The sequence below is a fragment of the Peromyscus eremicus genome, chromosome 6 (genome assembly GCF_949786415.1).
Source record: "Peromyscus eremicus chromosome 6, PerEre_H2_v1, whole genome shotgun sequence".
Lineage (NCBI taxonomy): Eukaryota > Metazoa > Chordata > Mammalia > Rodentia > Cricetidae > Peromyscus > Peromyscus eremicus.
In genome coordinates, this window is record NC_081421.1 from 93,678,990 (window position 1) to 93,706,331 (window position 27,342).

A 27,342-nucleotide genomic window follows, 5' to 3' on the forward strand; every position below is an offset into this window, starting at 1 on the left:
GTTACATAAATAGAGTGTAGCAAATGTTTGCCATCAGCAATATTATTGTTTTCTGGTAACTGGTAAAAAAATGGCATGATTTAATTCTTTAATAACATTTATTTCTTGGAAAACTGATGTCAACCAAGATCATCATTGTTAGTGTTGTTGGTAACACCCAAAAAAACCACCATGGTGTTTTGATTATAAACTGACTGAAAGAAGCAGTCTATCTGATAGCCTGTGGGTCACCACGTAGTGGCTTGGGACTATCGATACCTGGAGCTATCATTTGAGATTTGGATTGGGTATATCATAGAGCTTACATGATGTGGGGGGATGGGGCTCACTGTTTTCTCTTTCTTTGTGTTCCTGTTCTCAGGAGACTATGGAACGCCCCTTCCCTGGTACTTCCTCCTACAGGAGTCTTACTGGCTTGGAGGTGAAGGTAAGTTGGGCTTTTTTGTCGTTGCTTTTTTTTGTTTTTGTTGTTGTTGTTTTTACATTAAAACAGCCAGGTGGTGGTCGCACGTGACTTTAATCCCAGCACTCAGGAGGCAGAGGCTCTGTGAGTTCGAGGCCAGCCTACTCTACAGAGTGAGCTCCAGGACAGCTGGAGCTACACAGAGAAACCCTGCCTCAAAAAAAAAAAAACAAAAAAAGAAAAAATATATTAAAACAAAATGACAACAACAGAAATGCTTCAGGATTGAAACTAGATCCTTGGGGGTACGTGCAAGACGTGTGGAAGGTGCCAAGGGGGCCCTTTATGTCAAGTGCGTGATTCCTGCCATCTGTGGTGGGCGAGCAGGACAGCACAGCATAACGGCCCCCACAAGCTTGCCTTTGATGAATCACAGAGCCAGAGCAAAAGGCGGAAAGTCGACAGTTCGTCCCGGGGGTGTTACATGCCTGTTGAAAGGGGGTTGCACCATTTCAGGAGTCAAATATCTTTCTCCTACCTTGAAAGCAGAGATCCAGGAATCATGAAGGGAGCTTTGCCTTCATCCTTTGCTACCCCCATCCTCCTCAGTCATCATTCTCCACACTCTGGAAACACACAGTAATTCACTCTCTGAAGACGAGGCAGAAGCTGCACTGTTGACCCCCCAAGGCGGACACTACCACAGCTCTCTGGCTGGAGAAGGAAGCCAAAAGGACATTTGCTGACAGGGCCTCTGAAATACAATTTGTCTCTCTTCCTAAACAAAGCAGGAGGCCAAGAGAGTTCTAGAAATCATAAGACAACCCTTAGATCATAGTCTTCTGAGAAGGCAGAGAAACTCTAGAGCTATGAACCACAGTCTTCCCTATAACTGGGAGGTTCAGGAAGGAAAAAAACGCTTTCAAGGGTTCGAACTCACCTCTCACCTATCCACACTTCGTTTTGAACTACTACTCCTGGGCTAGGGTTTATCAATCCTTTAAGCACTAACACAGATATTTAGTTCTTTAGGGGCTTAATCTGGAGTCTTTAAAAGGCTTTGTTCAACATTTTAAGGGTTCCCCCCCCCCAGTTATTTTTCTCTGTATACATTTTTGATAGTTCAAGCAATGTTTTGACAATTATATTGTTTTATGCATTGTGTGTATCTACAAAACTTTAAACGTCTCTGTAATAAAGTTATCAGCCCATCATAAATAGGAATGTTTAAATAGGTGTGCCCCTGGAATGTTCTTAATGTCAGTGAACATCAGGGGTCATGTTCTCTTGTCCCCTCTATTATCCCAAGAGGTACTCTGCTATTCAAAAAAAAAAAAAAAAAAAAAAAAATCCTGAGAAACGTGTTCCTTGATAACGAGACACATACACTTTTGCTGACAGAAGGGAAATATTTTTCACTTGTCTCATAGGCTAGATGAAATTCAATCCCTCACACTATCTAGATCAGAAAGCGGAGGAGTCACTCCCCAGCACCTCTTTTCATAGACACAGAAATGGAGCCCCAGAGACATCCATTCCTTACAGAAATCCCACGGGACACGAGGGACAGAATCTAGACCATTTCCCAACAAGGAAATCACTCCAGTGGTTATTTGGAAAGGTATTTGTTCTGGCTGCTTTATTCCACCCGAGGACAGTCTGATAGCAGTATGCTGACCTCAGGAACTGTGGAACATAGACTCAAAACTGCTTCAGGAAGTGGAGTCAGAAGCGGAGCAGGCAGCACACTTCTGAACTTCTCAGCCTGCTGCTCCCTCACACCCTGCAAATGTAGAGGCCCTGGTGGGCTCACACTGACAAGACCCACAGATGCTTGCCCATCTGTGCTTGAACCAGGGCCCTAAGGGCTTGGTGCTGGTGGCTTCCTCTTGTTCCTGCTTCCTCTCTGGCTGGATGGCCTTCCTGCTTCTTCCCTTCCCAGGATGTCCTTGACACCCTTTTAGACCAAATGCCAATTTAAAAAAAAAAAAATCCATTGTACGTGTGCGTGTGCGTGTGCGCGTGCGCGCGCGCGTGCGTGTGTGTGTGTGTGTGTGTGTGTGTGTGTGTGTGTGTGTGTGTGTGATATCACCCTTCACAATCCTGAATGCCCACCAACTCCATCCTGGTGTTAACCTCAAGATTCCTGAATGCCCAAATAGGTGGCTTTCTCAAGAGAGCTGTTTCTCAAACTCTGATTTAAGCTAACAACCCATCCTTTCACTACAGACGGATTTTTTGCTCGATGTTCCCATGACTGACATGTTTTAGGTTGGAGCAAAAGAGGACCAGGTGGTAGGCTAAAGATAATTAGCCCATTCCAAATTTAACCCTGAGGCAGATTTTTTTATTTGTCTGGTTTTGTTTGTTTTTTTTTTTTTAAATCACAATTTCTGACATGGGAAGCCTAACACATTAAAAGGAAGAGGTTAGCATTGGGAGTGTGACTTGGTGGTAGAGTGCTTGCCTAGCATGCGTGAAATTCTGAGTTTGATTCCTGGCTCCCCCTAAAAACAAACACTAGACTAAATGGAAACTCCCCGCCTCCAAGGCTCCAATTACAGAAGTCCCCCTGGGCCGATGAAGACAGGGCGATCATCTCTGAGTACCCCAGGGCCTGGCAGCAGGTCAGGCCGGAGGCCATGCTGGCTGCACCTGCTGAGGGAGCGTCCTCCCCTCGAGGTGGGGAGCCCATCTGTCCCCTCTACCCCTCCTCGCCTTGCCTGTCTCTGCTGAAGAGTAACATAGCCTTCTGGTTGGCTCAGGTTGCTCGACCCGAGAAGAAAGGGCCCTGGAGAAGACTGAACCTTTAACAGAGGAAATGGAGGATCCGGAGCATCCAGAAGGAATGAGTGGTAACACCACCACCCACCCCACCAAAAACAAAGAAAAAAGGAGCGGAGCAGAGCCAAGGCGAAAGCTAGGAAGCTTGGGTAGTGCCAGAGCAAAACCACGAGACGGGTGAAATGCAGGCCAGGAAGCTGACTCCCTCTCTTGACTGGTGTTAAATGTGATGTCCAGCTGCACACGCGGGGAATGAATGGTCCAACCCAGACATTAGTGCATATTTCCTGGAGAAAGCAGATCCCAAGTCTGTAGTGTGTTTGTGCCCTTGTTAGGCAAATCCCAAGCGAATTGCACGAATGTGCTGACTTCCGAGGATTTAGCCAGAACAATGACTTGGGTCACTGGGACTTGAAGCGGATATGAGCTACAAGGAAAGACAAAAATAAGTGCGGTGAGGGGAAGGAGTCTAGCCGAGCTGCCTGCACTCCACTCAAGGTTTACAGACCCTGAGTCCATTCACTGCCACCATCAGAAGTCTCTGCTGGCTGTGGAAGTCACCTAATCATTCCTGGGCTGACCGGCAGGGAACATAAGACTTGCGTCCCTGGCTTTTGCTGATGTCTTCCCTCTTGAGCTAATTCTTCGAAGGGTTCTCATCTTTGAGTGTGTGTGTTTCTTGGGTTTAGAGAGGCACACAGGCTCTGGGTTAGCCCGATGTTGGCGTGTGTATCCCTCAGGTACCTCTTTGCAAAGCTGACGTTGGAGACCTGGGTCCTCACAGAGTTGGTTTGCAGGCAGGGATGCCTCTGGAAGACCCTCCCAGAGTGGTTTGACAAGGCTGAAATGACAGGCAGTGGAGCTGAGGATGCTGGTTCTGTCTCAGCTTTAGGCTGGACCAGGAGGCACAGACAGACGGACGATGCAATGGGATTTGGAGACAGAGCAAGGGAGTCGATGTTTGGAATTCATAGTCTGACAGTAATTAATCGGGGCTCTATAGAGTGAACTGCAGAGAAGATGTGGTAGGGGTCAGGGGAGGAGAGAGGAGGTCAACACTGCAGCGGACAGGAAGCATAGGGAAGGAGGAGCCATGATGAGGAAGAGTGGACTGTCCTGGAGTGCTGAGGAGTGAGAGCGGGTGCCAGAAACCCAGGAAGAGTCCTATAGACAGCCTGAGAGCACAGATGGAGCTTGGGGTTAACACAATATCTAGGCGGGAACTATTTCAGATAAGTATGGGCTCTGGGCTCACACCCCAACTCTGCCACTTACAAGCCATGTGGACTCAATAGAACAGGTGACGCCTCTCAGTCTTGGGCTTTCTAACCTATTGAAATGAGCCTAGTAATATCTACCCATAGGACTACGAGTGTGGAATGAGGTAATTCTTGGAAAGCACTGGAAACAGTGCCTAACGCACAGTAAGTGTTAAATCAATGGCCAATGCAATCATTACTATTGCTATTCTGATCCTCTTTACAAAGCTGTAGCCATGTGGGCAGGTGAAATCTCAGGCAGGACACAGGACTGAAGAAAGCACTATGTTCCTTGAGCATATCCATCAAAGTGTTATGTTTCTACAATGTGCTTTTCCTTCCAAGACTCCTTCTTCGAACGCGAGCTCCCAGGGTTGGTGCCTGGAGTGTGTGTGAAGAACTTGGTAAAAGTTTTTGAGCCCTGTAGCCGGCCTGCTGTGGACCGCCTCAACATCACTTTCTATGAGAACCAGATCACCGCGTTCCTGGGTCACAATGGAGCAGGGAAAACTACCACCTTGTGAGTTCTCTAGCAGAGAGGCTGTCTCCATCCCATGCCATCCCATGCCATCCCATGCCATGCCATCCCATCCCATGCCATCCCATCCCATTCCCTGGCTTCACTCTCCCCAGTAACTTCAGTCAGCTCTTCCCTACTGAATTTTGGTGGAAACAAAACAAAGAAACACTTATTTTGTGGCCCCAAGAGTTTACAAAGCAAGCCGAATATAGTGACTCACACCTTTAATCTCTGCACCTGGGAGGGAGAGGCTTGTAAACTCTGTGAGTTCAAGGCTAGCCTGGTCTACATAGTGAGTTCCGGGATAAGCCAGAACTACATAGTGTACATATCCTGTCTTGAATACAACCCCCTCCCAACCACTGCAAAACAAACAAACAAACAAACAAGGTTTTTAAAAAATCTCCTAAGAATGCTGCAGTATTCAACGCCCACTCAAGTATATTTAATATTCATAAGAAGCAATGAGAGAATTCGGAGTAAGTGTATCACTCTCTTTCTGCCACGGAAATAGACATTCAGAGTTTAAGTGATTTTTTTTTCCTGAAGCCTCTGAGTTGGATGGCTCAGTAGGTGTATTAGCTAGGTTTTCTTATCACAGACAGTTGCCTCTTGTTTCTAACACCCTAAGTCCCCTCCTTAGCCCTCATGTCTCCCCTGACACTGTCATCCACAGTGAGGGTAAAGTCATGGCTGCCATGTCCAGGGTCTGTAAACACCACTGTTTTTAAGGAGCGCTCCTTTTTCCTACCAATTATCGGGACGCTTCAGTGTTGGCATGGGACCTCTGCTGGGGGGTGGTTACATTTCTGAGACAGTGGAGAGAGAACTGGGGAGTCTACTCGCTGCCTGGCGGAAAGCCAAGTGCTGGAAGATCTGGGGCTCTGGGTGGACTTCTCAGCCCTACAGTTCTCCAGGGGCCTGAGCGCCACCTGCTGAGAACAGACAGATGTCCGGTGGGTGAGTGGGTGGAGGAGGGGTGGGGGTGGGGGGTCAACAAGCCATGTGACAGCAGCCATCAAATGCTTGGCTCCCAGAGCCCCGGGAAGGAACAGCGGTGTACACCCTGCTCTGGAATGTGCTCTCGGGCCTTTCAGTGTGAATGGAATGCGGGGCTGGTGCCATTGTGCTTGGTACTGTTTCCCTCTAGTGGTTGATCAACAAAGATTTCAGCTTCTAAATACAGGTTCAGATAGCCTGCGATTTTATCAGAACTCAAGACAGAGCTGGGTGTGGCAGACTAGGCCTATCTTCCAGCTAACTCACGTGGTCAGAGAACAGGAAGCTCCATCCAAGACCCCAGGACCTCTTCAAGACAAACACATTACTTCACCCAGTGCAGAAATTCAACTTCCTCTGGCGTTGAAACATAATGCTCCTAACACCGGGAATAACATCACGTTTTTAAGTTTCACTTCATACTGGTGCTGTTCTAAAGTACATATTGACTCACTTAACCCAGACAACTACCTAAGCAGGTAGGGGCCAATATGTCTTACTTTACTAAAGAAAGGGGGAAAAAATCACAACACAGTTATGGGCTTTTTATGTTTGGGATCCAAAATTGAAATTGTTAGTGGTAATTCCTGTGCCTGACTGCAGTTAATCAATCAGCTGACACACACTGAATGTGTAGGTGGGTTCAGCTTCTCATCATCACCAGGGACCTACCTGGGCTTTGTAAAGGCAACAGCTGGTTTCTCCATAATCAAGGTTGCTTACCCAGGTAAAGCAGTGGGCTGTGCTCTCAACCCCTTTAACTGAACACAACAGTGACCATGACACAAGGGCTAACCACATCAATAGCCACCAAATGGCTGACCTTCACAGTGGACACTACAACTGACCACACAGTAAACGAGACAGTGGCCACTACAGCTGACCACATCAGTGAACACCACAGTGACCACTATGACAGACCTTCATAATGGACACTACAGCTGACCATCACAGTGACCACAACAGTGACCATTATGGCTGACCACATCAGTGAACACCACAGTGACCACATGACTGACCACAGCAGTGACCAGTATGGCTGACCATCCCAGCAGGCACTACCACTCACCACCACAGTGATGGGTGAGTGATGGGATGTCTGAGGCTGGGAATCTCTGCGGCTCTTGCTGCTGGTCTGGAAGCATTAGGAAATAAAAGATAGAGTGAGAAGGCCCTTGCGGTCCTCAGTACTAGGACCTGGATATAGGCACTAGGGCTAAGGAAGCCCTGTGTGGAAAATGTTTAGGCCCCTCAGCTACCGCAGGTTTGAGTTGGATAGAGAGATGGGACAGGAGTTACCACAAGTGTCCTTTCGACCCTGGAATGGCATTGCCCTCCTCTCCTGGTGAGTCCTAAAGACCTTCTCTTCTGCCACTTAACCCTGTGTTTGGCAGGTCCATCCTGACAGGGCTGTTGCCCCCAACATCGGGGACTGTGCTCATCGGAGGAAAAGACATTGAAACTAGCCTGGATGCAATCCGCCAGAACCTGGGCATGTGTCCCCAGCACAACATCCTGTTCCACCAGTAAGTGAGCTGAAGTCGAAGTCCTCCTGGGCAGGGGTGGGCTCTGTGGGAGAGTGCTTGCCTGGCATGTCCATCACCTCTGGGTTCCATCCCCAGCACCACAGGAAAACAAAATGTCTATTGGAAATGACCCCTGCTGTGGAGGCCAGTTTTATGTCAACTTGACACAAGCCAGAGTCACTGGAGAGAAGGGAGCCTCAGTTGAGAAAATGCCTCAATAAGATGGGGCTGTAAGTAGGCCTGTAGGGCATTTTCTTAGTTAGTGATTGATGTGAGAGGGCCCAGTCCATTTCAAGTGGTGCCATCCCAGGGGTGAGGGTCGTGGGTTCTATAAGAAAGCAGACTGAGCAAGCCATGATGAGCAAGCCAGTAAGCAGCACTCCTCCATGGCCTCTGCACCAGCTCCTGCCTCCAGGTTCCTACACTGCTTGAGTCCCTGCCCTGACTTCCTTTGAAGATCAACAGTGATATGGAAGTGTGAGCCGAATAAACCCTTTTCTCCCTAAGTTGCTTTGGTCACGGTGTTTCATCACAGCAATAGTGACCCTAAGCCACCTGTATCCTGTCCTCACTGCCCGTAGTACGTACTCCCTCCAGCCCAAAGCTTTCGCCTGGTCCCATTCAGAGCCCTTGTCCTGCTTAGGTAAGAATTGTCCCTCCAAATGTGCTCCTGGTGCTCACAGCTGCAGTGTCCCCAGCCAGAGGAGTGACAGCGGATTCTTTCTGAACCCCCCAACCCCTTGCCCCAAAATCCTTCCAGGCAGGAACCAGAGAGAGGAGAGCCTTCGTTCCTTCATGCTGAGTGCTGAAGACTGCCTTTTAGGAGGCCCTTCACGCTGGTTTGCTGGAGTTTTCTTTCTTTTCTCCCTTTCTTCTTCCACCTCCATCTTCCTTCTCCTTCCCCTCTGTCCCTCTCCTCCTCCTTCTCTCTCTTACCCTACTCGTTTCTTTTCAGTCGAAACATATTTTATGTCCCGACTCCAGTCATTGTGGAGGGAAGGAGGGGGGTGAAGGACAGAAGGACAGCCACACACAAAGGAAAACAAACAAAACAAAGCAAAACTGTCACCAGACATTTTACTACCCAGAGGCAATTGCTGTCAACACCTCTAGATATGGTTCTTCAGAAATTACTCTGCATGTGTAGACATGCATGGAAACTATAAAGGAGAGTAAAGTTACACGTACAATTTTGTAAGCTGACTTCTTGAAAATGGGTTTTCTTTTTAATTATTTTCTTACGTGTCTGGGTGTTCTGCCCGAGTGTATATCTGTGCACTATAGGTGTGCCTAGTGCCCGAGAAGAGGGCATCAGATCCCCTGGAACTGGAATTACAGACAGTTGTGAGCCACCATGTAGGTGCTGGGACTCAAACCCAGGTCCTGTAAGAGCAACCAGTGCTCTTAACCACTGAGTCATCTCGCCAGCCCTGTAACTGAATATCTTTTCGCGTGATTACATATTTCTTTAAAAAGAAATTTCTAATGTCTATATACTGTTCCAATGTACAAATGAACTATTTAATTAATTTTCTCATTAGATATTTGGGCAGGATTGGTTGGTTGTTTCACTTTTATATCGTAAATAATACCATGATGAAAATTTTGATTGCTGTTGTCTTAGTTAGGGTTTTTTATTGCTGCGAAGAGACACCATGACCACAGCACTCTTATAAATAAAAACATTTAATTGAGGTGGCTCGCTTACAGTTTCAGAGGTTCAGTCCATTATCATCAGGATGGGGAACATGGCGGCGTGCAGGCAGACATGGTGCTGGAGCTGAGAGTCTTACATCTTGATTCAGAGGCAACAGGAAGTCAGCTGACGGTCACACTGAGCAAAGCTTGAGAAAAGAGACCTCAAAGCCCGCCCCCACAGTGACACACTTCCTCCAACAAGGCCACACCTCCTACTATGCCACTCCCTTTGGGTGCCATTTTCTTTTAAACCATCACAGCTATGTCTTCATATTCATCTTTATTTTCTTTCTTTTGAGATAGGGCTGGCCTCGAACCCAGAGATCATCCTGCCTCTGCTTCCTGAGTGCTGGGATTAAAGGCGTGCGCCACCACCACTCTGCTTCATCTTTATTTTCTAAGAGAAATTGCTAGAGATGAAATTGCTTAGCCCATTGCTTTTCTCTTCATCCTGTCCCCACAGCCTCACGGTGGCTGAGCACATCCTCTTCTATGCCCAGCTGAAAGGGAAGTCCTGGGAGGAGGCCCAGCTGGAGATGGAAGCCATGTTAGAAGACACTGGTCTCCACCACAAGAGAAACGAGGAAGCTCAGGACCTCTCAGGTGCCTGGTATTGGAAGGAGATAGAGCCTCATAGGGAGCATCCATTGCCTCTCAGTGCACCCTAGCAGAGGGTGGGGTAGAGCAGTGGTTCTCAACCTGTGGGTCTCAACCCCCCCAAGGGTTGCATATCAGATATTTACATTACAAATCATAACAGCAGCAAAATTACAGTTATGAAGTAGCAACGAAATAATTTTATAGTTGGGGGTCACCACAACACAGGGAGCTATATTAAAGGGTCACAGCGTTAGGAAGGTTGAGAACCACTGGAGCAGGGCCTTCTAACGGGGGACAGCTCCTACTACTTCTGCGAAGTTAAACCTACAGTCTTCAGATGACCGGGTGCTAGGATGCAAGGGTGGCCTTTCTGCATTGATGAAGACTGAATGCCACTATGGCTTCGGACGGTGTAGGCACATCTGAGGTGGCAGTATCCAACTGTCAGATGTAACGAACCTCCGTGTGCCACCAGCCCTGGGCTTCTGTCTTCCCCATGCCAAGGTGTCTGTGATGTACCACCACTGTCTTCCTCCCGCCTCCAGGTGGCATGCAAAGGAAGCTGTCTGTGGCCATTGCTTTTGTGGGAGATTCCAAAGTGGTGGTCCTGGACGAACCCACCTCTGGGGTGGACCCCTACTCCAGGCGCTCCATCTGGGACCTGCTCCTGAAGTATCGCTCAGGTGAGGGTTGCTGCTCATGCTCCATTGAGGTGCTTCCAGGAATCCCATTTTCTCATACCTAGTATTGTATACTTATGTATACTAACAGCCATAACTGCACTCATTGGAGACCATCAGTGAGTTCGAGTTCAAGTAAGAGCCTCCTGAGATTTTTACATAAATACAAGCAGGGAATCCTGGATGAAGTGGCCTACTTGCCGAAATATTCTAGAAAGCTGGATTGGGAGTGTAGCTCATTTGGTGTAGTGTTTACAAAGCATGCACAAAGCCCCAAGTTCAATCCCAGCACCACATAAACCAAGCCTGGTAGCACATGCACATAAATCCCAGCACTCAGGAGGTAGAGGCAGGTAGATTAGAAATTCAAGATCAGTCTCAGCATGTTCAAGGCAAGCCTGGGTTACATGAAACCCTGTCTCAACAAAGGAAAACAAAAACGAAAGTCGTTTCTACCCCTAGTCCTCCAATCTGAAAAAGTGGAATTGCCCTCTGGCAAAAGTACCCCAAGAAGCTGCCTAGCTGTTGTGTGACCCCCTGAGACTAGGTGTTAAGAACAGGGGGCTAGATGTCTGGAACTGCAGAAGGCTGTGGCAGATGAAGATGTTTTAGACAGGCTCTTTACCCATCCATCCCAGCGCCTTCCAGAGGATTCACATCCAGAAGCCACGTCAGGCAGAGTTGAGACCCCGCACAAGCAGCAGTGTGGTTCATCCCGCACAGCCTGGAGACCCCACACAAGCAGCAGTGTGGTTCATCCCGCACAGCCTGGAGACCCCGCACAAGCAGCAGTGTGGTTCATCCTGCACAGCCTGGAGACCCCACACAAGCAGCAGTGTGGTTCATCCCGCGCAGCCTGGAAAGCTGCCTCCTCTGTTCTTACTGTACTCCTCGTGCCCCTCACTGAAGGCTAAAATTCTCATTTCCTTTTTAAATAACAGTCCCCATTTAATGAGAGAGTGCTGTGTGTGTTCCTACAAAGTACGAGTGGTGTTTATGATGTGAAGACCATATGGAAGTCCAGAGATGCTGCCAGTGAGGATGGTGTTGACTGTGTCCCACACATGTCAAATTGTTTGAGTCTTACCTGAGGCTCAATGCAGAGACAGTCTATGTGATGGTGCTTTATAGTGTGCATATGCTAGGATATAGTACTTACTCTAACACCACTTGCTTGCTGCATAATTTGCTACTTTGTTTTTATTCATTAACTCCGAGTTCTGGGACCGCATAGCCTGCAGGTTGCTGTCCATCCTCTCTAGGGCTTGTCTGGTAACAACCCCGACCTCTTCCTCACAGGCAGAACCATCATCATGTCCACTCACCACATGGATGAGGCTGACCTCCTCGGAGATCGCATTGCCATCATTTCCCAGGGAAGGCTCTACTGCTCCGGAACCCCACTCTTCCTCAAGAACTGCTTTGGCACAGGCTTCTACTTGACCTTGGTTCGCAAGATGAAAAACATCCAGAGCCAAAGAGGTGGCTGTGAGGTACGTGTCTGCCCGGGGAAGGGGCCCGGGCGACTTGGGTGAGAAGGGACAGGCAGTGTGGGGCTGCTCTTCTAGATATCTCTACCCACTGGACCTTTCGCTGTCAGAATCAGCTTGTTTCTGGGACTATTTGCAGATTTCGGTAATCGCATCCTAACCTACCCTATAGAGATGCCCCCCAACACACACTCAGATACAACTACTTTAAAATAACCTGAAAGCACTACACATCAGTGTCCCAAACTATACACGTAGTGGTGCCCTTCGAGGTTAGTCCGCTTTGTTTAAGCGTCTCTCCTTCATTCCAACATCCATGTTCCCTAATTAAGCCTGAATTCCAGTAGTAAATGAAATCTAAGGAGAGGCGTCGTTGGGAACTATAATCTGAAAATGATACGGGGGCGGGGAAGCCAGCAGAGACCACCAAGCATGCCCTTAGAACTGGCAAGTCCATGGTGTCATCCTGAGCAAGTGATTTTTGTTCTTTACTGTTGTCTTTCCTTACGTGGAAAAAGAAGCTGATGGTGCCGGCCTCTGCCCGGTAGGGATGTAGTGGGGACAAATGAGATAAAGTGTTGTGAATGTTGCCGGGCTCCTTGAAAACAGGTGTCCCTGGTACTCAGATCGCCGCAATTGTTCTTCTGTAGCGTCATTTACACCTCCAGTGTGAAGGGCTGTAGTGGGTTTTCCTGTCCTGCATAGATTTTCACAGCCTGGTGTCTGCAGGGGTTGGGAGGGGAGCAGAATGTCTCTCTAGCTGCCACATGATGAATGACCAGCCGAAGGGATGCTTTGAGGTTCCGCCTCTCTCTCCGCCTGACTCACATTCCCTCTGGGATAAAAATCAAGCAGCTACACCCTCAAAATGCTCAGATGAATTAATAGATTAAACAGAGAACAACAACAAAAAAATGTTGGCCCCAGTTGGTGATGAGAGGCCAACAGAGCAGTGGTGACAGCAGCTGGCACCGTGAAGATGCTGTCGTTGAAAGGATGTGCGTCTTATCAGTCACTTCTGTCTGTCTGTTGTAGGGGGCCTGCAGCTGTACATCAAAGGCTTTCTCCACCAGGTGTCCAGCCCGAGCTGATGAGATAACCGAGGAACAAGTCTTGGATGGTAAGAGCTGGCCAGGTTGAACACCAGTTCTGGTTCAGTGACCATCTGCCACGTGGTCGGGTGTGCTCTGTTGTGATGCACTCGAGCAAAGAGAACACTCGGTGTGCCTCGAAGCCCAAAGTCATGCAATTGCTCATCTTTTTCCTTGAGCCCGTTGCTCCTCCTAGCGCGATTTTAAAGTCGTGCACCCAAGAGACCTCTCTTTAATAAGGAATCCAATCTTTGTTCATCCCCACCCCTACTCATATTACACTTTGGTCCTTAGAGTCCCCCTGCCCTGTAACAGAGTGTGGACGCATCTACTCTTAAAAGTGTGCCAAGGTACCATCTGGTTCTCTCTGTGTAAGATTTATTATTTTTATGTGTATGACTGTCTGCATGGGTGAAAGTGAACCATGTATGTGCAGTGCCTGCCGAAGCCAGAAGAGGGCACTAGGTCTGAAACTAGAGTTACAGACAGCTGTGAGCCAGCGGGTGGGTGCCAGGAACTGAACCCAGGGCCCCTGTAAGAGCCATGAGTGCTCTTAACACGCTGAGCCATCTCTCAATCCCTGCATGTCTCTTACAGGGAAATTTTGGAGAATCTGAGCTTGTCGGTGGAGAGGATGCATGACATCTTCGTGCAATGCACACATTTCCTAGTGCTACCCAAGTTCCCACTGAGCCTCCCTTTAATTTAAGGGTATATTATCTCTCAGAGGCCGCTCCCTGTCACCAGAGAGATGTAGTAAATAAGCTCACTGTCCATGCAACTGTTCACCTGTCAGATTCAAGCTCAGGATCCCAAGAGCTTGCTAGAACCCTTTCCATTCTCAATACTGCCCATCTTCGGGCCTCTCATGAGGGTTACTTTGCAAGTGGAATGCCACATCCCCTAAGATCCTATGTCAAAGCAAAATAAACTTAGGTACTGACCCTGCTTTCTGAACAGAGGAAAGTGTGTGCTTATCAAAGACAAAGTTTTCTATTTAACACTCCTCCCCCCAAAACCTGAAGAATCTACTAAGTGAAATTTGGTGGAACATTGATGTGCTCTGCTTAAAATCTGATGGGGTGGGGTAGGGGTGAGGAGGAAGCCAGATGTATTGGCACAAGCCTTCAATCCCAGCAGAGGCAGAGGTAGGCAGATCTCTGTGAGTTCTAGGCCAGCCAGATCTAAATAGGGAGTTTAGGCCATCCTGGATGACAGAGTGAGACCCTGTCTCACATAACAACCACCTGAGAGGAAATTCTTGGAGTCGCATCGCCAGTATTGACTCCCCCTGCCGGCAGAATCGGTGCTGAGCAGAAAGCATGGCTTTGGAATTGTCTCTGGATCTCACGCTTTGCTCATCTCGCTATGGGCATCTCTGGTGTTGCTGAAAACTTCTTGGAATCTTGGTCAAGACATTGATATTTTCTTTAAACAAATCAACACTGATGTGTTTTATTGTATAGTCCATCAAGATCGAGTTGGAATGTGTCTGTGGCCGGCATGATTTTTAAAGTATGGCTTTATTTCTAGGAAAAGACTTCCTTTGTATAGCATGGGCGTGCTGAGATGGTGGTTAAGTATGGTAGGCAGTGATGCCCCCCATTAGGGAGGAGCGATCCCTTAATCCCCGGTAACCCCCTTGGCTGGCTTTTCACTCACTCACTCACACACACACACACACTCACAGACCTCCCTCCAGATGGAGCCTTGTGAGAGGCTGACACACATCTAAGACAGAATCCCTGGGAATCCAGTGACTCTGTCTCACTTCCTTCCTCAGAGAACAATGAGTGTGACCTCTACAAGCTACTGGGGCAGAGCTATTTCCTCTAGTAAAGAACTCCCCGGTCCCAGTATGAGATCATCCAGGACTGAAGACAATCACACAGTTTGCAGGTGTGACACACACGCCTTTCATTCTAGCTAAGCACAGGGTCTTAATGGGGAGTTACAAAATATTCCGACCACGTCATTTTTGTAAGAAAGGCGAGACTCTCCTAGGCAATGCTGACCCTTTAAGAAAACTGGCCTGAACATTAATGCTCACTGGGACTAGAGCATCTCCTACGTACAATCCCAGCACTCGGGAGGCTACTGCAGGATTGTGAGTGCAAGGCCAGTCTGAATTACAAAGCAAGACTTTTTTTTTTTAAAGTTAGGCTTTCAATTCCAATGTAATACCATGCTTGTCCATAAAATCCAGTTCTGGCTGTTCAAAGTTATCATGCTAACATGCTTCCCACCCACTTCCCATGCCATCCTCATCCTCTCCAGGGCCTTTCAATCTCCAGCAGTCGCTGGTTAACAAATCTTGTTTTGTTTGAGAGGACAGGTACAACCCAAGGGAAAATGGTGTGGCTCTCTAAGAAGTAAACCAGGCAATTTAGGAAGGGGACTAGTCTCCTCTCTAGTGTCTTGGATAAGTCTCCTACAGCTTGTTTGGGCCAGACCAGGAAGAAGAAACCAACTCTGACTTAACCCCTAAGTTTCTAATGAATGAGCATAAGCAACAATACCGATGAACGTTCTTCCCTGGGCTGATGTTCAGGAATGCAACAGCAGCTAAGTGCCAGCTTTGCACCAGGCACCACTCCAAGCACTGTGTATACGTTAACTCCCCATGCACACAAACAGTCATGAAGTGGGCACAGTTATTTCCCCCTTTCACAGATGAGGAACTCGGGAAGGACTCGCGCAGTGTAGCATTCCTTGAGGCAATACACGTTTGACTGAACAATGGAAGAAATGCCCTCCCTCAGGTTGCACAGCTAGCCACCTGGAGTGCTCTAGTCCTAGAGTCAACTAAGCTAAAAATAGACTTGCTGAGCTTCAAGTCTACAAGAAATGATGTGACACCAGGAGCCAAGAGTGTGGTTCTAATGCCTCTAATCCCAGCACTCGGGAAGGCCAGCCAGTACCAAACCAACATACAGGCTAAGCTGGGCTTCAAGGAGAAACCCCGTCTCAGCAAACACACACACACACACACACACACACACACACACACACACACGCACACACACACCACCAAAGGTGCATATAGATTGGTTTTTCAAGACAGGGTTTCTCTGTGCAACCCAGGCTGTCCTCAAACTCACAGAGATCTGCCTGCCTCTGCCTCCCGAGTGCTGTTAAAGGTGTGCGCCACCGTCACTCAGATAAAGATGATATATTTGTAAACACCTCTAATCCATCACTTGAGGATAGAGGGAGCAAGATCAGGAGTTCAAGATCAGGTTTAATTATATAAAGGGTTTGAGGCCAGCCTGTGCTACATGAGACCCTGTTTCAACACACACACACACACACACACACACACACACACACACACACACACACACACACACACACAAGAGAGAAATGGGGAGGGGGGAGGAGAGAGGTGGGGGTTGGAATCGACCAGGAGGCCCAGGCGACCTCACAGTCTTCCAGGTTGTAGAACAGGCTGACTAGCGTTGGTAGCAGCCCTTTTTCTTGTCTTAGGGAATGTGAAGGAGCTGATGGATTTGGTGTACCACCATGTTCCAGAGGCAAAGCTGGTGGAATGCATTGGTCAGGAACTTATCTTCCTCCTTCCAAACAAGAATTTCAAGCAGAGAGCGTATGCCAGCCTTTTCCGGGAGCTGGAGGAGACGCTGACTGACCTGGGGCTCAGCAGCTTTGGAATTTCGGACACTCCCCTGGAAGAGGTAAGGCAGAGGTTGCAGCTGGTCTCTGACTAGAGCCAGAAGAGGCGGCTCTTGCAAAAATCTAACACAAAAGCAAAAATCTTACAAAAGCAAAGGGCTGATATTCCCCCACTCAGTGTGGCAACTCTCTCCAGCTGGCTTCCTGCTGCCTCAGTCCACATGCATACATACTTTCTGCAGCTATGGTCCCCGTGTGCTCACACCTTCCCATTTATAGACTATGCTCTTAGATAGTTAGAACGCGTTTCTTCCCATGGTGAACAGTGCCCGACAAAATGGGACTAGGTTTAGATTTTCCTGGAAGTAGGAATGCCTGAGTCAAATTCTCTCTTCGTGTCTCAACAGATTTTTCTGAAGGTCACAGAGGACTCTGATTCCGGCTCTATGTTTGCAGGTATGGTGCTGGACCCTTTGGCCTGTTTTGTGTTTCTCCAGATTTGATCTTGAAAAATCTACAGAGAAAGTAACAAAGCAGCCATCCACTCCTTCCTAAATTCCAGAGCCCCATGTAACGCACTTTGTGTCTTCATGGCAGCGGGGTGACAGGGAACTGACTTTGGCTGGGTGGGGACATTCTGGATGAATCTGGATTCTTATCAATGTCAGATGGGTAGATTTCTTCCTCAAACTTCAGCTCCTACACCTCTGCTCTCTTTTTCCTTCCCTATCATCACCTCCTCTCTTCTCTACCAGGCTTCTTTCTGGTCCATTCTTGCCTGTATGAGTGATAGCTAGCAGGGAGTCCTTAGAGATAATGACGACAGTTAATACAACCCAGATGCCAGCCACAGTCTCCCGGCCCCTTTGAGATCAAGATAAAAATACTCTTAAACTCTCAGGCAGTAACCTGTGGACTTTGAAATGGTGGGGATTGAAATTCCTGTGAAATCTGGCCTTCTCTCTTCTGTATGTGTTAGCCTGGGTCCTTCGCTTAGTTCTTCACAGCCACACAAAGCATTATGAGTGTTGTATACTTCCTGCAGAGGGAACAGAAGTATCAGAAAGGTAACGTCTCCATAACACAAATCATTTCTGATAGAGCAAGAGGCATGTTCCCACTCTGCTGAAATAGACCCAATGGACCCTCTCTCTTGCTCAGGGGCAAAGATGGGCAGCGATTCTCTCTTGCTGTCTTGGGTCACTGGTCCCCTCCTCCTACCCAGTGTGGCACATTGTAATGTCTTCCTATGCAATGTTTCCTTCCTGCAGAATTTCTGCTACTGCTCCCACCTTCTAAGATATAATGTGTGTCTCATCCAGCTTCTAAGTCACCAAGCATGGATCATTCATGCCTAGATTTGCCAATATTACCAGTCTGTATGCATTCCAACTTACCCATATAGGTCAGGTGGCAGACTATTGAGGCAGTCAACCTTGCAGAGGGGGAAGGGATGAGTCCTCTGTTGAAGGTAGGAGTAGCTCACTGTGGGGCCCAGGTTCTCTTTAAGTTCGTTGCAGAAAGCAATTGATTCTCTCAGTTCTTTCAAAGCCAAAGATTCACATTAACCAAGACAAGAATGGAAATATGTTGAAGTATACCACAACTTGTGCTAGATTTAAAAGTTGGGGACTTTTACCTGGACAAAATGCTCCTTTTTTTTTTAATAATTAGCCTATCAGAATAATAAAGTCAGATGTTGAAGATTGGTCAGCATGGCCATAGAGGTGGGTATTTCAGAGTCAGTAAAGAGCAGGTATTCAGAGTTTAGCCATTAGAGTGCAGTAAACAACCATCAAACCTGAGCTCCATCATTTGATACCTAAATGACTTTGGGCAAGGTACTTAGCCTCTTCATACCTCAGTTTCCCGATGAGGAAAAGGAGAATAATAATAACATATACTTTTAAAAATCATTGAGAGAATTCCATAAATACACGCCAAGTTTTTATGAGCATGTGATCTGTGATCGAGATTTGAGAAGACCCTCATGGTAACACTTACAAATCCTCTCACTTCATACTTGCATGGTTCTTTATACTTGACAAAGCACCTGATATCATTGTGTTACTTGATATCACGATAATCTCATGAGGCAGATAGATAGGACAGAGACCGGGGAAACTCGAGTTCACTGTGGCTGGATGAGGTGCCTAAAGCCACACAGACTGATGGATCTTTATTCCACATTCTCATACCTCCCACAGTACTAGTGGCTAAGTACAGACGGGTCAGAGTGAGACCTTGCCCCCGAACAACTACAGAAAGATTGTTAGTCTCCATGCCCTATGGTTCTCCAAATGAAGAGTAACTGATGTTGTGAGGAAAATGTATATCATAATCTCTTACGTTTGCATTTCTCAAATTATTGATCCAATATCCCTTAGGTGGCATGCAGCAGAACAGAGAGCATGTCAGTCTCCGGCACCCTTGTTCTGCTCCCGCCGAGAAGGTCAGGCAGCCTGCCCAGGGCTCCCACACCTGCTCCCTAGGACAAGTGGATCCTTCCAAGGGCCAACCTTCCCCAGAGCCAGAGGAACCCAACGCCCCATTCAACACAGGCGCTAGGCTGATTCTTCAACACGTGCAGGCGCTGCTGGTCAAGCGATTCCACCATGCTGTCCGCAGCCACAAGGACTTTCTGGCTCAGGTACCACTGTGGCCAGCTTGGGCTTGACTCGTTTCTCCCCCTCAGGTCTGGGGTCTGTCTTCTCAGGAGCATCTGTGAGGATGAGCTCAACCTTTACCCAGAACACTTTGGCTCCCATCACCTCTACCTCCTCCTTGTCAAATCTTTATTTTGATTGTGGGTTTTGCAAACCTTCTTGAAAGGTTTGGGCCTCATTTAGAGTAAAAAAATAAGATAGTCAATATTGTTTCTATTTTCATAATGAGAGGCAAAGTTATACATTTAATTCATTTTTCTAATGACCCAAAGATCAAGGCCATTGTCCTATTTTGAGACAGGGTATCATGTACTCCAGGCTGGCCTCAAACTTGATGTGTATCTAAGAATGACCTGGAACTTCTGGTCCTCCTACCTCTACCTCCTGAGTGTTGGGATTGAAGGCATGTGCCATTAAACTAATACTATACAATGGTACAGACTGAACTCAGGGCTTCGTGCATGCTGGGCAAACACTCTACACCATCTCAGCTATATGCCCAGCCCCGTGTCTATGTTTTTCATTTAAAAAAATGTAACTTGTTCTTTAAACTTCCCTTGAGGCTCTAGCTGAGCATGGCATACACTCAGATTCTTAATGACTGCAGAAACATTCCATTTCCTTCTGCATGTATTACCTTTTACACTTGCCTATAATGTTCCCCTAGATGCCTGCCCTTCCCTACCAGCATCTGAATATGCAGTGGAGGATAAATGCTTAAGAAAATGTGTGTGCTGCACGTGTGCATTACCATGGGTACACATGTGTGCATTGAGTGCCTTCCTGTGCATGTGTATCATCTCTCATACTTCAGCCCGTGTCTCCATTGATGTTCTCTTACAGATTGTTCTCCCTGCCACTTTTGTGTTTTTGGCTCTGATGCTTTCCATCATTGTGCCTCCGTTTGGTGAATTTCCAGCTTTAACCCTTCACCCCTGGATGTACGGACATCAATATACCTTCTTCAGGTGTGTAGATTCATCCCCGGGGCACACCAGTGTCCTCTGACATGTGATATTCCTGGACCACATGCTTGCTAGAAGGGTCTTGACCTCCCCACCTCCCTGGAATCGTCACCAAGGTAGAAGGAGTCCTGGGATTGTTCTTAGAAGGGAAGCTAACGTAGGAGTCAGTGCTTAGCAGTGTGGTACCCAGTGGAAGGCCCATAGGGAAAGAGGATGTGAAGCTTGGGAAAGGGGGTTGAAGCTCCATCTTTTTGAGGCATAGATGATCCACCATCAGACTTCTAGGTGTGTATGGTAGGCTACCCCACTTCCAGGAGCCCCATAACCATTCTAAGTGAGGGTTCAGTGCCTCCCATACACACGTGGCATGGAATTCAGTAAACACTTATATCTGCGTTAGTGGCCATTGTGCATTCTGTCCCAGTCTGACGACCAGGTGAGCATCCCTCCCTCTCTCTCTTCCTAGCATGGATGAGCCCAGCAATGAACACCTCGCAGTGCTGGCAGATGTCCTCCTGAACAAGCCAGGCTTTGGAAACCGTTGTCTAAAGAAAGAGTGGCTTCCGTAAGTCCTGCCCTAACACAAACAGCTCCCCTGGGGACCCCAAAGCCAGCCTGGGGGTGTTGGGAAAGACCCCTCAGTCCTGCCCTGTGTTATTGTATGGGTCACGTCCATGTCTCCAACCAGCACTTACCAGCTTCTTCTTTAAGCAGAACTTCATCCTAGGAAGCCCCCATCATCAACAGCTCTGTGTATCAATACAGAAATTTTCTATGTTCTATACCTGGATGAAAGGAGACGAAGATATGCAATTATACAACTGAAACTTGAGTGGCATGAATTAGTTCTGTGGCCAGCTCTCACTCATTGTTGTAACTCTGGAAAAGAGACGTGTAGAAGATAGTTGAAATCCGCCAGGAACCTTTATAGTTCTGTGTAGTTACAGCATCTTCCCTCATCCAATCTTCTCCAAAGCTATTGCTAAAGAGCAAAATGGACACATTTCAGATGCTTCTATTATTTTTTTCATCTCTCAACAGTAAGAGCTGCTAGACAGAAACAAAACAAAAAATAAAAAAACAAAACAAACAAACAAACAAAAACCCAGAGAGTCCGCCAACTAGGCGGTTATTCCCTAGGCTACACTCCGTCATGAGCAGGACCCCCGTTTTGATAGTCCTCAAGCGGACTCTAATCCCCAAGAGGATTAGAGTCCAAGGCTCCAAGGAAGAGAAGAGCAGAGAAGGAGCCGGCCGGCAATGATTCCTCTTTTTTAGGGATTTAACAAAATCAGCAGTGGGATTGACTGTGGAATATTTTCTCATTTTCCATAAGGGAGTACCCCTGTGGCAATTCAACCTCCTGGAAGACACCTTCTGTGTCCCCGAACATCACCCACCTGCTCCAGAAGCAGAAATGGACAGCAGCCAACCCCTCTCCATCCTGCATATGCAGCACCAGAGAGAAGCTCACCATGCTGCCCGAGTGCCCTGAGGGTGCCGGAGGGCTCCCGCCTCCACAGGTACCGGCATCATTTTTAACAAGTGCATACTAGCCCTGTGTTTTTGATGGATTTTAAATTATTTCCCATGGAGCTGGCGGTGGCGGCACACACCTTTAATCCCAGCACTCGGGAGGCAGAGGCAGGTGGATCTCTGTGAGTTCGGGGCCAGCCTGGGCTACAGAGTGAGTTCCAGGACAGGCTCCAAAGCTACACAGAGAAACCCTGTCTTGAAAAAACAAAAACAAAACAAAACAAAACAAAACAAAAAAATTATTTCCCATGGTTGATCATTTAGATTTAAAATGTTTTTCTCTATTCTAAATAATGCTGTGATGTACATTCAAGTGTTAATATGTTCACATATTGATTAACAGTTTTAATTAAGCTTACTATGGGGGCAGGCGGTGGAGCTCGGTGGTAGACTGTCGAGCATGACGTAAGGCCCTGGGTTTGATATTCGTTGTAAGGAAGGAAGAAGGGGGTGGGGATGACCTATGTGCCTATGCACTATGTATTTAACATACATGTATGTACACGGCCTGCAATTTATCTTTTGCAAGAGCGGCATAGATTGAACTGTGAGCAGTGTCTTGTCTAGAGCTGTGTGCTCTATATCACACAAGCCCTCCTGGAGGTGCCAGGAAGTGCCTTCAAGGGCAGAGGAGCTCCACCTTTTCTCTGGTTAGTAACAGCCTCCCAGGTGACTTGGATGGTCTCTCATTGTGTCTCAATGAATGGATGCTTCCCAAAGAGTCAGGGTGGTGCAGGGTTTCAGGTGGGAGTCAGGAGGCATGGTTTGGTTTCTTGGCCTCTGAGCCTTCCTCATTTTCTCTCCTGGAGGGTGAGGGGAACTACACTTAGTTCATAGCATTATGAGGATTCAGAGAAATAGTGTGGACAATGAACTATTTAGGATTAGAGTCAGCTCAAGTAATGGCAACCCTGACCTAACAGCGGCTGAAATGAGATACAACTTGCCTCTCGCGAGTGCAAAAGTTAACACGGGCGGTCTACGATGTTCTTGTCTGTTGTTCCTCTGACTGGCACAGGCCTCCGACTCTCCAGCCAGAGTGGTGGAAAGTATTTTGTTAGGTAGTGGACTAGAAAGGGTGAAGAAAAAGATACAGCAAATGTTTTAAGTGTGTGCAAGGAAGACTTCTAGAAGCTACTGCATAGCCCTTCCACTGAAGGGTCGCTGGACGGGACCCAGCATCGGGAGACACCAGTGACTGCCACTTTAATTATGCACAGCCTGTGCCCATGGGAAAAGTCATAACAAGAGCACCAGGAAGAAGACATAATGGGACAACTATTACTATTACAATGGGATTACTATCTCATCTATCACGGCTGCTGGCTCATAACTGGTCCTGTGCCAATCTTTTTCTTTCTTTCTTTCTTTTTTAATTCTAAGGCATATGCCTTTATGTTTCTCAAGCAATATATTCTCCCCTTGGATGACTTCTAAACTGCTACATTGAAGGTATCCCTGACTGCCTAGGATTTGGGCTGGGAGAAGAAAAAGTCAAGCCTTGCTACACAGGAGTTTATTTCTTAACTGAATGATAGGCCGCCTGTCTAACTTAGAAACTTCAGTGTAGCACTGGTCCTCGGTCCTTAGGGTGAAGTTCAATGTCTTAGAAGAGTCACAGCTGGTCTGCAGCTGTATTTTACCCCTGAGTCTCCTCATTAACACTCATATCTCCTTAGGAGCAGAACTGAATGTCACACACCTATGTAGCCACCCCCTCTCATACACACAAGTACATGCATTCACGTCCACTCACCCTCACTTAGCACCTTCCCATTCATCCAGAAATGAGAGCAGAAGGAGGACCCTGGTTCAGAGGTGGCAAATGGAAAGTAGGGTAGCAGTATCCTGTAGTCATGGCAGCAGATGCTGTGATCTGTAGCATCCTTTCTGGCTCTCACATGCCTTCAATAGTGGAGGGTCTTGATATGGATGCACCCCATCTCTGACCTCTACTCTACACGGAGATAAAGTAGGAACGTTGTAGTTGACAAAAGTTTTAGAAAACGTTTGTCACAACCTGCCTCACACACCAGGGATTGTCCCTGCCTCCTACCAGGGTTGTCTGGCTAGGTACTGTGGTCAATTTGAGGAACAGGTAATAGACAGCAGGGGAGTCAGACGCGGGAGATCTTAGGCCAACCACACGCAAGCTAGCCAGCTTTTCTTAACCTCCCTTTCTCGGTAAAGCTCTCTCTTGTGAGAGCCACGGGGATGGGATCACATACACAGAGCATTTACCACAGTCCCTGCCACACTGCAGGCATTCAGGGGCTGCTACTTCACCTGGCAGAGAAGGAATCTGAGGAAGAAGGTGAACTGAAGGAGAGATCAAATGGGGAAAGGGAAGAATCTAGAAAACATGTGGAAAACAAACGCATTTTGATGGTGGTTTAATGCCACCTTGAATCCCGTCAGCCAATTCTGAGTGGCAATCTAGACAGCGTGAATGCTTTTGCCCAAGGTTCTTGACTGACCTGTGACATTGACTAATCCAAGAAACTCAACATTGGGTGATATTGCCACCTGGTGGCCAAAATCGAGCACTTTGGAATTCCTCCAAATCTCTTGATTACCTTCCACTCCTAGATATATTTTGAAAGTGATTTGTGAAATGTACAGTGCTATTCAAATGATTTCATTTGCATTCCAAATACATTATCCGGTATCTGGGTACTGGGGATGTGAAAGCCAAAAAGGCAGAGGAGGCCTCTGCTTTCACAGAGATGACCTCGTGCACGGGACAGGGTAGAGGCAGTGAGGAGATTCAGACAAAGGCGTGTTTCGTGTGAGATGAGCACTGTGAGGGTACATGAGGTGACTGACGGATGCCTTTTGTCTTTAAAACTCAATCTGACAGTGGATAGAGAGCAGAATGTGGAGGCTCAAGGCGGAGTCATGGAAACAGTATGGAGATTTCTGAAGAGGTGTAGGCAAGGACTAGGTGGTGGCTTAAATTGGGGTGACCAGATCAGACTGGGGGAGACAGGTATGCTGGAGATTGATTTTGCAGTTAAGCTCTCTGTCACTGGATGGAGTGAGAAAAATGAGGTGGGAATCAGCAATGGCTCCCACATCACTGATGTAGGAACCAAAAAGATGTCAGGGTTGTGATGAGTGTTTCATAGCATCTGAGTCCGTAATAAACTCTGGCGAGGAACAGCAGTTTCACAGACTCTAATGTCTCAGCCCCCAAATCTTGACTGTGTCTCTTCGCCCCAGAGGACACAGCGCAGCACTGAAGTCCTGCAAGACCTCACGAACAGGAACATCTCCGACTACTTGGTAAAAACGTATCCTGCTCTCATCCGAAGCAGGTAGGCGACCCTGTCACACTTGTAATCCCGGCTGCCTAGTGACGATATCAACCACGGCAGAAAGCCAGTTTCCCCGCTGTGAACCTGTGAGGGTGGCGGCAGAATGTGGTGAAGGCCACATCCAGCAGCAGAAGTAACTGGGGTATATGCACCTCAGGGGCAGCTGGAGGTTCATTTTCTTTTGCCTGTTCCATGTTTAAGAAAAGCAGTCAAAGTTTACCCCAGGAACTGTTGCAAGTGTCACAAAAACGTGTTCAGTAATGAAGCCTTACCTCTTCCGGAGGTAAGGGAGGCCAGGTTTGTAGGGGGTGGGGAGAAAGTGGGGGAAGCTGAGGAGCAGAAGTAGAGGGAGAATGAAAGAGAAACAAAAGGAGAGTGAGGGGGAAAGGCAGGGGACGGCATGTGGGTACGAGCCCAGGCCAGGCACCGGCTGGGGACAACTGTCGTCGTCATGCTCATTATCACCTGCCACCACCACCCTTGAGCACATCCACAGACACTTGACTATGTAGAGCTCTCAGCTCTGCGGCTGTCCTTATGAAGCCCGGCTTGGGATGGGAGGCCTGCGGCAGCCCCTGTCGGCTTGACCAAAACCTTCTACCAGAAAGGTCCTTAAGGAGGTGTGACTCAGTCTCCATGGGCTCTATGGCTTTCGAACGCAGCATCCCGTCTAATTTTAGCAGTCCTGACAGTTGCCTTCCATAGTAGAGCCCGAGTGAGTAGCACATGGACCTAGAGGGCTGGAATTCACTGCAGACGGGGAAACAGCTGCTGGGAGGGCAGGGTCAAGCTAGCCGTGAGAAAAAGAGCACCGTCCGATCCAAAACCAAAAGCAGAGGGTGAGTTTGCTCATTAATTCAATAAACAAAACTCTCTAAACCTGGCTCAATAACCAATTAGCATTACGGACTTTTTGATTTTTACTGGATGGTTGATGGTAATGACGGTGCGGGACCAGCTGGAACTCTAGGGACTAGAGCTTCTTCATCATGTTATCTTATCCTCAAACGCCCAGAAGTTGGTGCCTTGACTGAACGGGGAGCTGTAAGTCCAAACTCGTCCCAAGGATGCAGTTGGTTATTAGAATCTCTTATATTCTGTAAAGGAAAGAGAGTGTCAAGCTTCACTCCACACTGGCATTGATTGTTGCCATGTTTTCTAGGTCTAGACTGGGTTCACTGGTCCAGCATGAGGCCGGTCTAAAGGGCTAGTCAGACAGTCCAGTGTGCAGGAGGCAATTGGGAGAGCCGGGGTTGGAACATGGTAGTCCTTTCTCTGTGTATAGATTCACCTGGGTCTTGAGGCAGGCCAGCTGCCACACTATAGTGCTTAGATATCAGGAAATGTAAAAACATCCCTAGGACTGCGACACCCCAATGACTAGAAAGAAAAGTTAACATTATTGCTATCCTTATGGTATTTATTACATGCTTTTATTTTGACTTCCAGCTTAAAGAGCAAATTCTGGGTCAATGAACAAAGGTAAGAAACTATTTGGGGGGGGCGATTGAAATAGTTAATTTATAGATGTGACTGCTAGATCATTAAATTGGTTGCTGCTGGGGGAAAAGATAATATGATTTCATGCACTATGCAACAGTCTCACTGTTTTTTAGCATTAAACGTGTTAGGGCAGTGCTGGCTGAGCCTGGGCGATCTGCCCTTGGAGGGAACCTGGGAAGTTCAACTCAGTAGGTGGCACTCTTTCCTCAGGGTCAGTCTTACAGTGATGACCTGAGAAGCTTCCAAAACACGGTGTCATAGGAAGTCTTGCCTCTCAAGTGAAGCAGATGCCAAACACTTACGGTCCTGGAACTTATTCTGTAGACTAGGCTGGTCTCGAACTCACAGAGATCCCCCTGCCTCTGCCTCTCAAGTGCTGGGATTAAAGGCATGCTCCACCAGGCCTGGAAAGACACTATTTTTATGATGAATTAGAATCTTAGATTGTAAGTGTAGATGTTCCCTGGCTTGTTCCATTTAAGTTTCAAGGGAACTGGCCCAGCCCCAACATCCGCCCTGTTCTTAGGGCATCCTGGAGGTTGTCTAAGCTACTCAGCATCTTTTGTACTTATGTATGTATTTTGGTGTATATTTGGTTCAAAACATGCAAACCTGAAGATATCACAGCATCTGACTTCAGACTTCAGAGTCTATATACTGGTTCAAAGATATGTA

General features: G+C 47.5%; 1 protein-coding gene across 1 annotated transcript in view; it reads left to right on the forward strand.

The window, feature by feature from the left end:
* The window catches only part of Abca4 (ATP binding cassette subfamily A member 4), a 126,128-nt gene that overhangs the window by 69,217 nt on the left and 29,569 nt on the right, over nt 1-27,342 (forward strand). The window contains exons 15-30 of the mRNA XM_059266177.1: nt 362-427; nt 3,169-3,258; nt 4,792-4,966; nt 7,360-7,491; nt 9,653-9,792; nt 10,335-10,472; nt 11,769-11,962; nt 12,995-13,079; nt 16,537-16,742; nt 17,088-17,136; nt 19,068-19,330; nt 20,190-20,314; nt 20,778-20,876; nt 21,648-21,834; nt 25,070-25,164; nt 26,614-26,646. Of these exons, the coding sequence (XP_059122160.1) occupies nt 362-427; nt 3,169-3,258; nt 4,792-4,966; nt 7,360-7,491; nt 9,653-9,792; nt 10,335-10,472; nt 11,769-11,962; nt 12,995-13,079; nt 16,537-16,742; nt 17,088-17,136; nt 19,068-19,330; nt 20,190-20,314; nt 20,778-20,876; nt 21,648-21,834; nt 25,070-25,164; nt 26,614-26,646 (2,077 nt within the window). The remainder of the gene's footprint in view (nt 1-361; nt 428-3,168; nt 3,259-4,791; nt 4,967-7,359; nt 7,492-9,652; nt 9,793-10,334; nt 10,473-11,768; nt 11,963-12,994; nt 13,080-16,536; nt 16,743-17,087; nt 17,137-19,067; nt 19,331-20,189; nt 20,315-20,777; nt 20,877-21,647; nt 21,835-25,069; nt 25,165-26,613; nt 26,647-27,342) is intronic.